Genomic DNA, 12,689 nt, shown 5'->3' with positions numbered 1-12,689 from the left:
ACTTTGTTTTGGGGTAATTGCTGCCCTTTTGATGTCCCATAGTTTGTTGTTGAAGGAGGAGCATGTTCCTCCCTGGTATCACTATTCACTTTAGAGATGTGTCTGTCCATTGTTTGATGAGCTGAAGTGTGGGTTTAGTTCCAGGTTTGAAGGTCACCTAAGGAACATGATCTTGGGGATTCCACCAGTATCTATCAAGCCAATAACTCTGGTTTTTCTTACAATTTTGAATTTTGTTCTTTTTTGCCCCACTCTTTCCAGAACCTTCTATTAGGATATTGATTAAAGTGATTGGTAGTAGAGGCTGTGGTTCATATGCTCTGTTAGTCCTTGATTCCTTGATTTTCTTTAGGAAGAGACTGACAGATGTATCTTGGATGTGTAATTATGCTTTTTTCATTTTTTAATTGTGAATTGAGTGAAGGTTTACAAAGCAGATCATCAGTTTTACGTTCAACAAATCGGGTAACAGCATTTACTCTATTCACTTTAACTATTGCATTCCCTCTGTGTGTCCCACTTCGTCTTTCCTCTGCTAACCTCCCTCTTGTGTATTGCCTGCTCTGTCACTGAGGTTAACATGTATCTACCCTCTAGCCTGGAGTCCTGGTGTAGCGCTGCAGGCTAATGCGCTGGACTGCATGGTTGGTTTGAACCTCAAAGTCGGTGGTTCAAGCTCACCAGCCATTCCTCAGAAATCCTAAACAAGATTGCTATGAATCAGAACCAACTTAATAACAACAGACCTTTTAGCCCATGAATGATTTTCCCTCCCTCTCCCTTACCCAACCATCTTAGATTGTTTCTTTTATAAAGAAAAACTTTTTATAACATTGGCCTCATACAATGTTTATCCTTTTGTGATGACTAATTTCACTCAGCAAACTGTCCTGGAGGTTTAACCGTGTTGTGAGGGATTTCATAGATCATCATTATTCTTCAGTGTTTTGTTGTTGTTGTCAGGTGCCATCGAGTCGGAACCGACTCATAGCGACCCCATGCACAGCAGAACGAAACAATGCTCGATCCTGGGCCAACCTCACCACCGCTGCCACCCCCGAGTCCATCAATGATGCCACCTGGCCGATCCATCTCGTTGGAGGTCTTCCTCTTTTTCTCTGACCCTCCACCCTACCCAGCATGACATCCTTCTCCAACGATTGTTTCCTCCTATGACATCCTTCTCCAACGATTGTTTCCTCCGGACTACATGTCCAAAGTAGGAGAGACGAAGCTTAGCCATCCTGGCCTCCAAGGGGCACTCTGGCTGCACTTCTTCCAAAACAGATCTATTGGTTCTTTTGGCAGTCCATGGCACCCTCAGTATTCTCCTCCAACACCACAACTCAAAGGCATCAATTCTTCTACGATCCTCTTTATTCACTGTCCAGCTTTCGCATCCATATGAGGCTATTGAAAACACAATGGCCTGGGTCAGGCGCACCCTAGTCCTCAAGCTGACATCTCTGCTCTTCAATACTTTAAAAAGTTCCTGTGCAGCAGATTTGCCCAGTGCAATACGTCGTCTGCTACTTCCGCGAGTGTTGATAGTTGATCCAAGAAGAATGAAGTCCTTGACAACTTCAATCCTTTCTCCATTGATAAGAATGTTGTTTATTGGTCCAGTGGTGAGGATTTTTGTTTTCTTGACATTGAGATGCAATCCATATCGAAGGCTGTGCTCTTTAATCTTCATAAGTAAATGTTTCAAGTCCTCTTCACTTTCAGCGATCAAGGTTGTATCATCTGCATATCGCAGGTTGTTAATGAGTCTTCCTCCAATCCTGATGCCACGTTTTTCTTCATAGAACCCAGCTTCTCGTGTTTTGTAGTATTCTATTATATGTATGTACCAAAGTTTGTTTAACCTTTCTTCTGTGAATGGACATTTAAGCTGTCTTCATCTGTGTTTTCTTTGTTTTACAAATCCACAAGTTTATTTACTTTTCAGTAAGTTTAAATCCTTGAGGAATACAGCATCACACAGATTCTGTGTCCAATGGCATTAGCAGGAAGGTTGCTTCAGAATTTGACATGAACCATGCCACTGTTTTCCTAAGTCTGAGTTACCTTTCCCCAAATAACGCTGGTTTTGTAAGTTTGCCAAGAGTCATTGTGTTGTTCTTTGCTTTGTACACATGAGCACGTCTCTTGCCTAAATAGGATTCGGTTTCATCTCAAGCACAAACACCTTCAAATTTTTTTCTTTTTTGAATCTTTATTAACCTTTATTAAAAAATTCCAAAACAACCAACATATACTGAAGATTAGCACATGAACTCAATATCCAATGCTGGTAAGAGCAAGGTATTGTTGTTGTTATTGTTATGTGCTGATGAGTTGGTTCCGACCCATAATGACCCTGTATAGGGTTTCCAAGGAGCAACTGGTGAGCTTGAACCGCCAACTTTACAGTTCAAATGGCTTTGCAGTCTGGTGCATTAACCCACAGCACCATACCAGGACTCCAAGAACAAGGCATAGGAAATGCAAATTCAACAAAACATCACAACATCAGGTATCAGAGTGACTTTCAGCCAGTTCTTTACACAAACAAGCAGCTAGGATGTTTTTAAGAACCTATACAGCAATAAAATAACATTGGCATGATCATGTTTCTAGGCAGGAACATTAAGTACTATTACAACTTTAAATACCACCACTCTTATTAGGAAAATGGTAGTAAATACTCAATGAGAACACCAAGGTCCAGAACAATATAGAGTAAACTGACTCTGGGTACCGTGATCTGAGCTGAGCTGGTGGGAATACACAGATTTCAAGACTCAGCATTTTTCAAGAAATTAAACGCCGTATTTCACTCGGCAAATCTGTTGCACAGCACCTCTTTAAAGTGTTCAGAAGCAAAGAGGTCAGTTTGAGGCCTAAAGTGGACCTGACCCAAGCCATGGTATTTTCAATAGCCTCATATGCATGTGAAAGTTGGACAATGAATAAGGAAGACTGTAGAAGAATGGATGCATTTGAGTTATGGTGTTGCAGGAGAATATTGAAAGTGCCATGGGCTGCCAAGACAACTAACAAATTTGTGTTGCAAGAAGTACAGCCAGAGTGCTTAGAATTCTGACAGGAAGGTGAGACTTCATCTCTCATACTTTGGACATGTTTTCTGGAGGGTTCAGTCCCTTACTGTCCCAGTTACAATGGTAGCCTAAGGTCACCCAATGCGGTTTCTCTAATAAACTTCCGGATCTCCGCTTATTCACGTCTTTGTTGTTGTTGTTGTCAGGTGCCATCGAGTCAGAACTGACTCATAGCGACCCCATGCACAGCAGAATGAAACAATGTCTGATCCTGGGCCAACCACACTACCGCAGCCACGCTTGACGCCATCAGTGATGCCACCTGGCTGATTCGTTGGGGGTCTTCCTCTCTTTCTCTGACCCTCCATCTTACCCAGCATAACAACCTTCTCTAGCGACTGCTCCCTCCTGACAATATGTCCAAAGTATGAGAGACGAAGTTCATGTCTTTACACCTCAGGAATTCCTTACTCGGCTCCCATAAGTCTTGGGTTTCTTCTTTAGTCATATGCTTGTCCAGGCTGCATACACTGGGTTTCTGGGGATATAACTTAAGCCACTGCGTTACCCAGTGCCACTGGTAACCTGGGAGGAAGGGGTTTGGGATAAAAATAAACCCAGGATAGCCTTCAAGTCCATAGGCTCGATACTTGGTGACGGGCTGAAGTCCTGCTCTGTGTGCATTGTGCTCACTGACTGAGGACACACTTAGCTGAGATCTGACCACCTTGTGGGCACCAGGACCTGCGTCCCTGGCTGTGTGGGCCCACTCTGGCAGTAGAAGCGGAAACGTTTCCTAAAGGTGTCCTCCCCCGACTCTGCTGTCAGCGTTACCACAGAACCTAAGACCGCCACCATCTTTCCCATCTCGCTGCCAAACACCTTCAATCTTAAGGAGAGTTGTATGCTCCCTTTGAAACCAAAGCTTCCATTGCTTCGCATCTATTCCTTGCCCTTACAATGTATTATCCATTTCTGAGATCTTAGTATTAATCTTCGAGGTTTCTGATTGCAGACTTATTTTGTCTGTTTTTATAATGTTTTCATGAATTATTCTAGTTTTTATTTTTATTTTTAAACACTCAAGCATATATAATAATTCACACCACCAAAGGACGTATTCTGCAAGTCTGCCTCCTGGCATCATCTCTTAGTCCCTTTCTTCCCAGGAATCTAGAGTCCTCAGCTGCTCCCCCTCCACACGTTCCCACCTCTGCCTTCTTCTAAAGTTTTTATTGTGTTCTCCTCTTGTTCCTCCATCTGTCTGTCTATTGATTATTTGAAGGTGCTTAATTATCATTCTTTTGAATTATTTTTCAGTTAGTTCCATTACCTTTTCTTCCTCAGAAACTTTTTCTGGCTCTGCATCTTGGTCATTTGTTTGAGTCATTCTATTGTTTTATTCGTGTAAACAAACATGTCTGTTGTCTCTGGAGCACTATGGAGTTGTCGTATCTGTAAAAACCAACAGTGAAGTTGTTGGACCCTGATAGAAGGAATCTCTGGGTAGGTTCCTGCAATTCAAGTAGCTCATGAGGTGGTTGTGGTTCAGAGATGTGGCAGCTGACTTCCTGGCCTTATATGGAGCTCCTATTGGCCATGGTGTTATCTATGTTCAGGGCACTCATTCTGGAAATAGTTCATGGGGACCCTTGATGAAGCTTGTTAGTGTCTGTTAGGACCACAGGGAAGCTGGGGGCAGGGTGACTGGTTAAATGCTGGTCTGGTGGCTCTGTGGACTTTGTAGGCCTTGAGTCAATCCCGCCTGAATCCAGGCTCCAAAGTGGCATAGCTCACACTGGCATGACTCCCAAGCACATAGCTTCAAACTCCCATAGAGGAGGGTCTGTGCTGGGGATGGATAAGGATGGGAACTGGCCACACTTCTGGTTACCAGTGGAGTGTGAGACAAAAAGAAGAAATGACACCTTTTCCATCACGCATGTGAATCTGCCGTGCCAGGCCTCCCTCTGCTGCTAAAGCTGCTTACAAGATGGTTGAATCATTCCCAGCCATTCATCTGTCAGACTCCCTCTCTTACTAGCCATGTTCGGCCTCTCCTCCCAGAAAACACTCCATCCACCTCTCTAACCTTTCTTCTGAAGTTCAGGGTGCCAGAATTTTCATCTGTGTCTGTTTTATTTTGTTTCTTATATATTTGTTCTAGAGGCTCCTATAGTGCATCTGCCTAGTCCACCATCTTGTAGAAAGTCCCCTCTCCTATTTTTTCTTTCTTTCTTTCTTTTTTTAAATTAAAAAGACAAAACAAAACCTTTTTATTGTGAATTGAGTGAAAGTTTACAGAGGAGATCATCATTTTGCATTCAATGAATCATATACTTCCGTTCATTACAGTGAGTGCAAATCCCCTCCATGTACCATCAGTTGACGGTATTTACCTCTATTCACTTTAACTCTTACATTCCTCCTTGTGTCTGCTGCTACCTTCATCTTTCCTCTGCCTACTTCCCTCTTGTCTTATATTGCTTTCCCCATCACCTATGTTAACATGTGCCATCTTCTATCCCAAGAACAGTTTTCCCTTCACTCCTACCCCTGGTAACCATCATAGGAATGTTTCTTTTATCAAGAAAACCTTTTCTTAACATTTTACAACAATGGTCTTATACAATATTTGTCCTTTTGTGATTGACATAATGTTCTCCAGGTTCATCTATGTTGTGAGGTTTCATGGATTCATTGTTATTCTTCAATGGGTGTAGTATTCCATTGTGTGTATACACCAATGTTTGTTTAACCATTCTTCTGTTGATGGGTACTTAAGCTGTCTCCATTTGTTTGCTATTGTTTGTATATGGGTGTATATATATTTATTAATTTCACAACTCATTTCTTGAGGCTCTATACCAAGTGGAGGGATTGCTGGGTCATATGATATTTCTATTTCCAACTTTTTGAGAAAGCTCCATACTGTTTTCCACATTGGCTGCACCATTTTACAGTCCTACCAGCAGTGGAGAAGTTTCCCAGTCTCTCCACACCCTAACCAACGTTTGTTGTTTTCTGTTTTTTTGAACTTTGCTATCAGTACTGGAGTAAGATGATATCTCATTATTGTTTAGATTTGCATCTCTTTAATGGCTAATGATTGCGAGCATTTCTTCTTATGTTTGTTGGCCATCTGAATGTCTTCTTTGTGAAGTATCTGTTCGTGTCCTCTGTCCTTGTTTTAATTTGATTGTTTGTCTTATTGAGGTAGTGAAGTATTCTGTAAAATTTAGAGAGTAGCTCTTTGTCTGATACGTCATTATCAAACATTTTCCCTATTCTGTGGGTTCTTTTTTTACTCTATCGGCACTTATTTAACTCTATTTAACACTATTCTTCTTGAACTCTGTGTCCTTAGCCATTTCCAAGTAATAATGATAACATTTAATCCATTATTTTCTATAGGATTTTCCAGACATTTTATAGAGAAGCTAAAGGATTCATTTGATGAAAAAAGGTGTAATTTTTATTATCAAGTGGCTTCCTTGATGGAATTTATTTCTTGGTGAGAAGCAAACTATAAACTTGAAAGGTACACCAAAGGAAACACTAGATCTCAGTCAGCAATCTTAAAAGCTCAGTCTTTTTGATAAGTTCCCTGATTTTTAAGCAACTCAAAGAAAAAAACAATCAGAGGGCAGAGTTACCACAGAACCTAGGCTGGACAGTCTGTATTTAGTCATCCCTGACTTATGACTCCAATTCCATTTTAAGTTGGTTCTGGTATAAGTTGAATATCTTATTTTTTTTCTTAGTTCAATAATACTGCCTTTTATTACCAGAACCTTTATGAATCCAATCTTTATGTATCTTTAGAGGTTGGCATGAGAATGATAACATCAATAAATTACACACTGCAACATTATATGCAGTACACAATACTAATGATAAATAACATGTACAGTTATAAATGTGGTTCATTGTAACTCAAATATATCCTAAATTGGGTATTACTGGCATGTCTGATACTGCTGAACTTCCCTTCTATAAATAGCAAGGTTAAAAGTGCCCTGGTGCCTACATGATTACCATTAGGAGCTTTACCATATCAAAGGATTTACTAGACTGAGACCCAAGTAACCATCAAGGCAGAAGTTGAGGTTCCAAATCTGGACTCCCCCTTAATGTACATTTAGAGCATTCTCTCTTTGACAGTATCTGGGCTGATGGTTAGAAATGGCACAATTAACTCACTACCATGGAGGTTTTCATGTAATGGTGAACAAAGAGAAAGGGCTGTGATGAACCCTTTATACCCACTCCTCATATACTGACTTGGATAGATTTCAAAGACCAGGTCGTTATGTGAAAATCAGTGTTACGTAACAATGGAGGATGCTACATCATTACACAACTGCCCAACCACTGACACGTCCATACAAACCCTAAACCTCACAGCCAGCACTGTTCTAGGCTTGAGCTTCAGCATGCATTCCTGAATTGGATAGTAGATTTTTCACTGTTGTCACAAATGTGACATGTCAGATAATGAGATAGCTGATAAGTAAGGAATAGGTTTACACACCCTCCTGAGTCTCTTAGAGTCTCTTAGAGACACCCACTACCTGTGGGTGTACAGCTTAGAGGTGGAGCCAAAACCTTGGAACAAATTCTCTGAGTGAAGGAGCTGGTTCTTAGGAACCAAATTTGTAACTGATCAATAGATTACCGAGCTGGTCACTGATATAATTCTAAACTCCAATGCCCATATCTCCTATGAGCTGGCCAACATCGCCCTCATCCAGTGCTGTGGAACCTACTTTGAGGTGTGCTTTCTCTTCGACTCTCCTTCAGACAGGCCCTCCCACCACCCAACCTTTGCACCCTTTCTAATTGCTCTGATCTCATCCTGACCTCCATAGCTATGTTTAAAGTCCACCTCTGGGGAACACACAGATTGAGCATTTCAGATAATCCCTTTTTCAGTCCTGTCTGACATCTGGCTGGGTGGGCTGTGTGCCTGGACGTCCAGGGACACTGGCTGGGGCTTGCTGAGAGACCTCAGGATCTACCTGGCCACAGAATGAAGCTGGCCACGGGCTGCTTGATTTTGTGGCTCTGTCTGAAGAGTGCTCTCACTCAGAGTGACCCCAGCCCTGACCCAGAAGAATCCTATTCAGACTGGGGCCTACGGTACATCCGGGGTGGCTTCGAATCCGTCAACAGCTACTTTGATTCCTTTCAGGAGCTGCTGGGAGGGAAGAATGGAGTCTGTCAATACAGGTGCCGCTATGGTGAGTGTAGTTTCTCTTTCTGTAAAAGCTGTCACTGTACGTCATAGACCTGGGAGCAGATGCGTAGTCATAATCTGCCTTCACTTTTCCCTATTGACCCCTCTTTAGGAGGATTGCTGGCTTAGCAAATCAAAATATAGGACATCTAGTACAATTTGAATTTCAGATCAATAATGAGTAATTTATCAGTGTAAGTGTGTCTGATGTAATATTTGGATCATTCTAACAAATTATTTTTTGTTTTTCTGAAATTCAAATGTCACTGAGTTTCTGGTATTTTGTCTGACAGACATTCTCCTAGGAGGTTTTCAAGACCTATTCCTTGGGGCTACTTAAATGAGTTTATCCTGAGGGAGGAAACATAAGAAAAGACTGCATGCATGGGGTAAGAAGGGGGCGTGTGAGAGGTCTGGTTGGGGACTCTAGAGGATAAAAAACTGAAGCTGAAGCATCAGAGAACATTGTTCCAGGGGTTGAGATAGTTTCCTCAGTAACTCACTGCTAAGCTTGCCAATGGATTCTCCTTTCCCTCTGTAGCATTTGAGCAATTTTCTACCAGCTTTGTCTCTGATGGGCATTTGGTGTGTCTCCCAAGGGAGTTGTCACTGACACTGCGCCTTAATCAGCTACGGCAGGCCTTCTCTTGCCAAGAAAGGTTTGGTGTCAGCGGTTTCTGTGTGTCCGGGATCAGTCCCAGAGTGGGCCTGGGGCTCTCCCTTAGACATGGGATTAGATATGGATTTATAAAACAGGTACCTCTACTTTGTCTGAGTTATAAAGACATACCTGGTGCTAAAGCGGAATCCCTTGGGGATGCTTTTACTCTTACCTGCTCTGGGTCTGAGCTGGAAGGCAGAGTGTCATTTCAAATACAAACGAAATGTTGTCTAGAACCGACACAGTCTCCTATAGCATTGTGGCTTAGTGTATCAAAGGTTTCATCATGAAATTAGAGATTGAAATCGTGGGTCAGTTTGGCCTAGTAGGAGAACATACTTGAGAAATAGCTTCTCTAAGTACTCAATGGATAAAACTCAGTTCAGAGAGAGTTTCAAGAAAGCTCCTTACTTGCTGGACTCTCCCAGTAAGTATCTCTCTCTCTCTGTCTTTTTAAATCTTGGAGCAAAGGAAATTGCTTCCTTGTAAGCTAAGAGTGAACAGGAACTAATGGCCAATCGTAATTCTAGAGCCCAAAAGTTAAAACACAAAAATCTTAATGACATCACATAAACAAACACAACACACACACATACAAAAAAAGCCACTGCAATTCTGACCCATAATGACCCTCTAGGAGCAAGTAGAACGGCTCCTCAGAGTTTTCGAGACTGCCAGTCTTAATGGGAGGAGACAGCTTCATCTTTCTCCCATGGAGAAACTGATGGGTTTGAACCCATGACCTTGGAGTTAGCAGCCCAACAATTCTGCTCCACTTGGGCTCCTTTTTAGTAACATTGTTGTTGCTGTTGTTAAGTACTGTTGAGTCGGTTCCGACCCATAGCAACCTTATATAGGGTTTCTGAGGCTGTAGGTTTTTACAGGGGCAGAAAGCCTCATCTTTTAACCACAGAGCAACTGGTAGATTTGAAATGCTGACCCTGTGGTCAGTAGCCCACTGGGTAATTCACTATGCCACCAGAACTCCTTTAGACAAAAACAGGGTGCCTTATCAATGGCTTATAGTCACCTAGTTTGCAATGATGGGGCATGAAATGTATTCAGTGAATTCAGACATTGGTATCAATACAAGACTGGTATCTAGGATTTAGCAATCAACAATCACAGAATGTTTTTAGAAACAAGAACTATGCCCTCTTCTTCTTCAGCAAAATAACTTTAAAAGATTCCAGCAAGTTTTGGTTGCAGCCTTCTTAACTGGTCAGGGTCGCTGTCAGCAGCAGCTGGGGGCTGGGGATAGTCAACAGAGGAAGACAAATAGTGCCTATGTGCAAAACAGAACTTGGTAAAGGAGGAGTTTGAAAGAAACCTAGGGAAATAGGAGTTTAAACCTTGTTATCTTTGCAACAGAGGCCCTGTGTTGTACAAACAGTTAACACATTCGGTTGTTAACCGAAAGTTTAGAAGTTTCAATCCTTTAAGAGTCATCTACGTCCGAATATTCAGTCAGTGCAAACCGTTCAGAACGGGGGTGGGGGAACACGATTATGAAAACTTCTTAGACATTACCAAATACCTTGAGGGGAATCAGTTACTAGACCTAGAGGCTCAGTACCGTAGTCTTTGGGGACAATGTAGGAGTCCTTGGTGTGGTGTTACAGGCCCGGACTCCCAGTTAGAGAGAAATGGACCAGGTTTGTTTAACATACAATCACTCTTTAAACAGAAATCAGATACATTCATTACATGCTTTGTCAGATATACCTAAACATTTTTATCTCAGTGAAAGGGGATTAAATCTGAGAGAAGATTAAGGCAGCTTTAATCACCATTTGGGATCAGAGGAAGAATGTCTGGCCCATTGTTCTCCAGGGTACTTCTTGACTTAGATGTGGTGAGTCCAGGTCTTGAGGCCCATGAGTTTGAGAATGGTGGGTGTTTCTCAAAGCCCGGTCCACTTCTCTTCTAACTGGAAGTCAGGTCTGTCTTTTTGTGTTTTGAGTAGGGAATGATCTTTAGGTTATCTGTAGAGGAGGAAGTGGGCCTGGGAAGAGCAAGTTTGGGAATAATAGGGCTTGGTAGCTTCAAATCTTGGTTGAGGTCGGGCGGGAAGGAGGTTAAAAGGGAAGCTGCCTGGAAAGGTTTACTGTATATGATTTCAATGGGCTCAATTTAAACCGCTTCTGGAGGCTACATGAATTCAGAACAGGGCTAAGAGCAACACCTGCTCCAAATGTAGATGACTTTCCTGACACTTTTGTCACTTGTTTCTGTCAAGTATGGTTCATTTCCTCCACTTTCTCAAAGCATGGGGTCTCCATGCTGAGTGCAATTTCCATTTCATCTGTAGGTATTTGTCACTTTGGATACTTTTTGGAAGTCCAATCTTTGAGATAATTACCTTTAAGAGGATTTGCACTACTTCTGAAGTTCTCTTAGTTCAGGTACGGAAAGCCTCTACCCAACCAGAAAAGGTGTCTGCAAACCCAGCAAATATTTGAGCCCTCAATTCAGGGGCATTTGCATGAAATCAACCTGCCAATCTTTGAAGGGTTGTTGCCCCTGATATAGGTGCTGGCCAGCCTGTGTCCTGGTTCTGTCTTGGGATTGGTCTTGAGGCAGGTTCAACAGTTAGAGCAAATAGCCTGAATGATTTTTGCTAGTCCCTTGTCCTTGAGTTAAGGTCTAATGAATTCCACCAGGGCCTCTTTCCTGTAGTGGGTCATTTCATGGACTCATTTAAGGACAGTGGGGCTAGTTCTGTTAGGACTAGAAGTAGTCCGTCATTATTTACTTTTTATTTTTTACCTTCTTAAATCCTTTTGCCTCTTGCTCATAATGAGTCTGGTATTCAGTCAGGCCTGCATGCAGGAACAGAGCCTACCAGCTTGGCTTTCATCAGTTTTCGGGCTTCCTGATTGGCTAAGCCATTTCCGATGGAGACCTTGTCCATCCCTTTCTGATGGCAAGATAGTGCGTTACTGTCACCTTCTGGGGAAGCTGGACAGCATCCAGCAACCGGAGGATTTCTTGGGCATATCTAATGCCTCTGTTGCTTGCCCTCCCCTGCTTTCATTCTATATTGTCCCATGTGCATGCAAAATATAGTAAACTGGGAAGAATTTCAAGCCTGTATATACATTCAGTCTTGTTGACATTTTTAATGCCCTTGTTTAAGCAACCAGTTTGGCCCTTTGGGCCGAGGTCCCCACTGGGAGGGCTACTGCCCCTACCTGACCTTCTAAGGCCACTACCTTATACCCCGCTTTCTGAGTCCCTTTTTCCATGTAAGTACTTCCATCCACAATGTCTAGTCTACCAGGTATAACAAGTCAATAGTCTCTGGTACTTGAAATAGTATTAAGAATAAGGAGACTGGCATGGCCAAATTAGCCCATGTTCCTTGAATTTACTTAATGATGGGAGCGATACCTTCGAGGACCTCTTTGTTTAGCAGATACTGGTTTCTGCAGGGTGGTCAGCTCCCAGGCTCTAGTGGGACCTTGATGGGGGATGATGCTTGCTTGGCTCTCCCTGGAGTTCCAAGAACCTTCACGAGGGGGTTTACTTGACTGTTGTTTTTTGGGGCCACCCCAGGCTGGTTTCCAGAGGTTGGATAAGTAATTGTCAGATAATGTTTGTGAGGAACCTCCATCTGTAGACCTTTGGTTTCAAGAAGAAATGGTGTATGAGCTTGTATCTTTGAAAGTAGGTCTCAGCCCAGTTAGGGGACTGGGAAGTCAGGCATGTATAAGAAGTGGTGTGTCTTTTTTTTTTTTTTTTT

The 12,689-nt window shown here is 42.4% G+C and overlaps 1 protein-coding gene across 2 annotated transcripts in view; it reads left to right on the top strand.

Moving 5' to 3' along the window:
- The first annotated feature begins 8,030 nt into the window (after positions 1-8,030).
- Positions 8,031-12,689, top strand: part of PLA2G12B (phospholipase A2, group XIIB) — an 89,695-nt gene continuing 85,036 nt past the window's right edge. For both annotated transcript variants that reach the window (XM_006835881.1, XM_006835880.1), the window contains exon 1: positions 8,031-8,287. In XM_006835881.1, the coding sequence (XP_006835944.1) occupies positions 8,077-8,287 (211 nt within the window). In that variant the 5' untranslated portion in view covers positions 8,031-8,076. The remainder of the gene's footprint in view (positions 8,288-12,689) is intronic.

The sequence above is a fragment of the Chrysochloris asiatica genome, unplaced genomic scaffold (genome assembly GCF_000296735.1).
Source record: "Chrysochloris asiatica unplaced genomic scaffold, ChrAsi1.0 scaffold00020, whole genome shotgun sequence".
Lineage (NCBI taxonomy): Eukaryota > Metazoa > Chordata > Mammalia > Afrosoricida > Chrysochloridae > Chrysochloris > Chrysochloris asiatica.
This window is presented reverse-complemented; position numbering and strand designations above follow the sequence as displayed.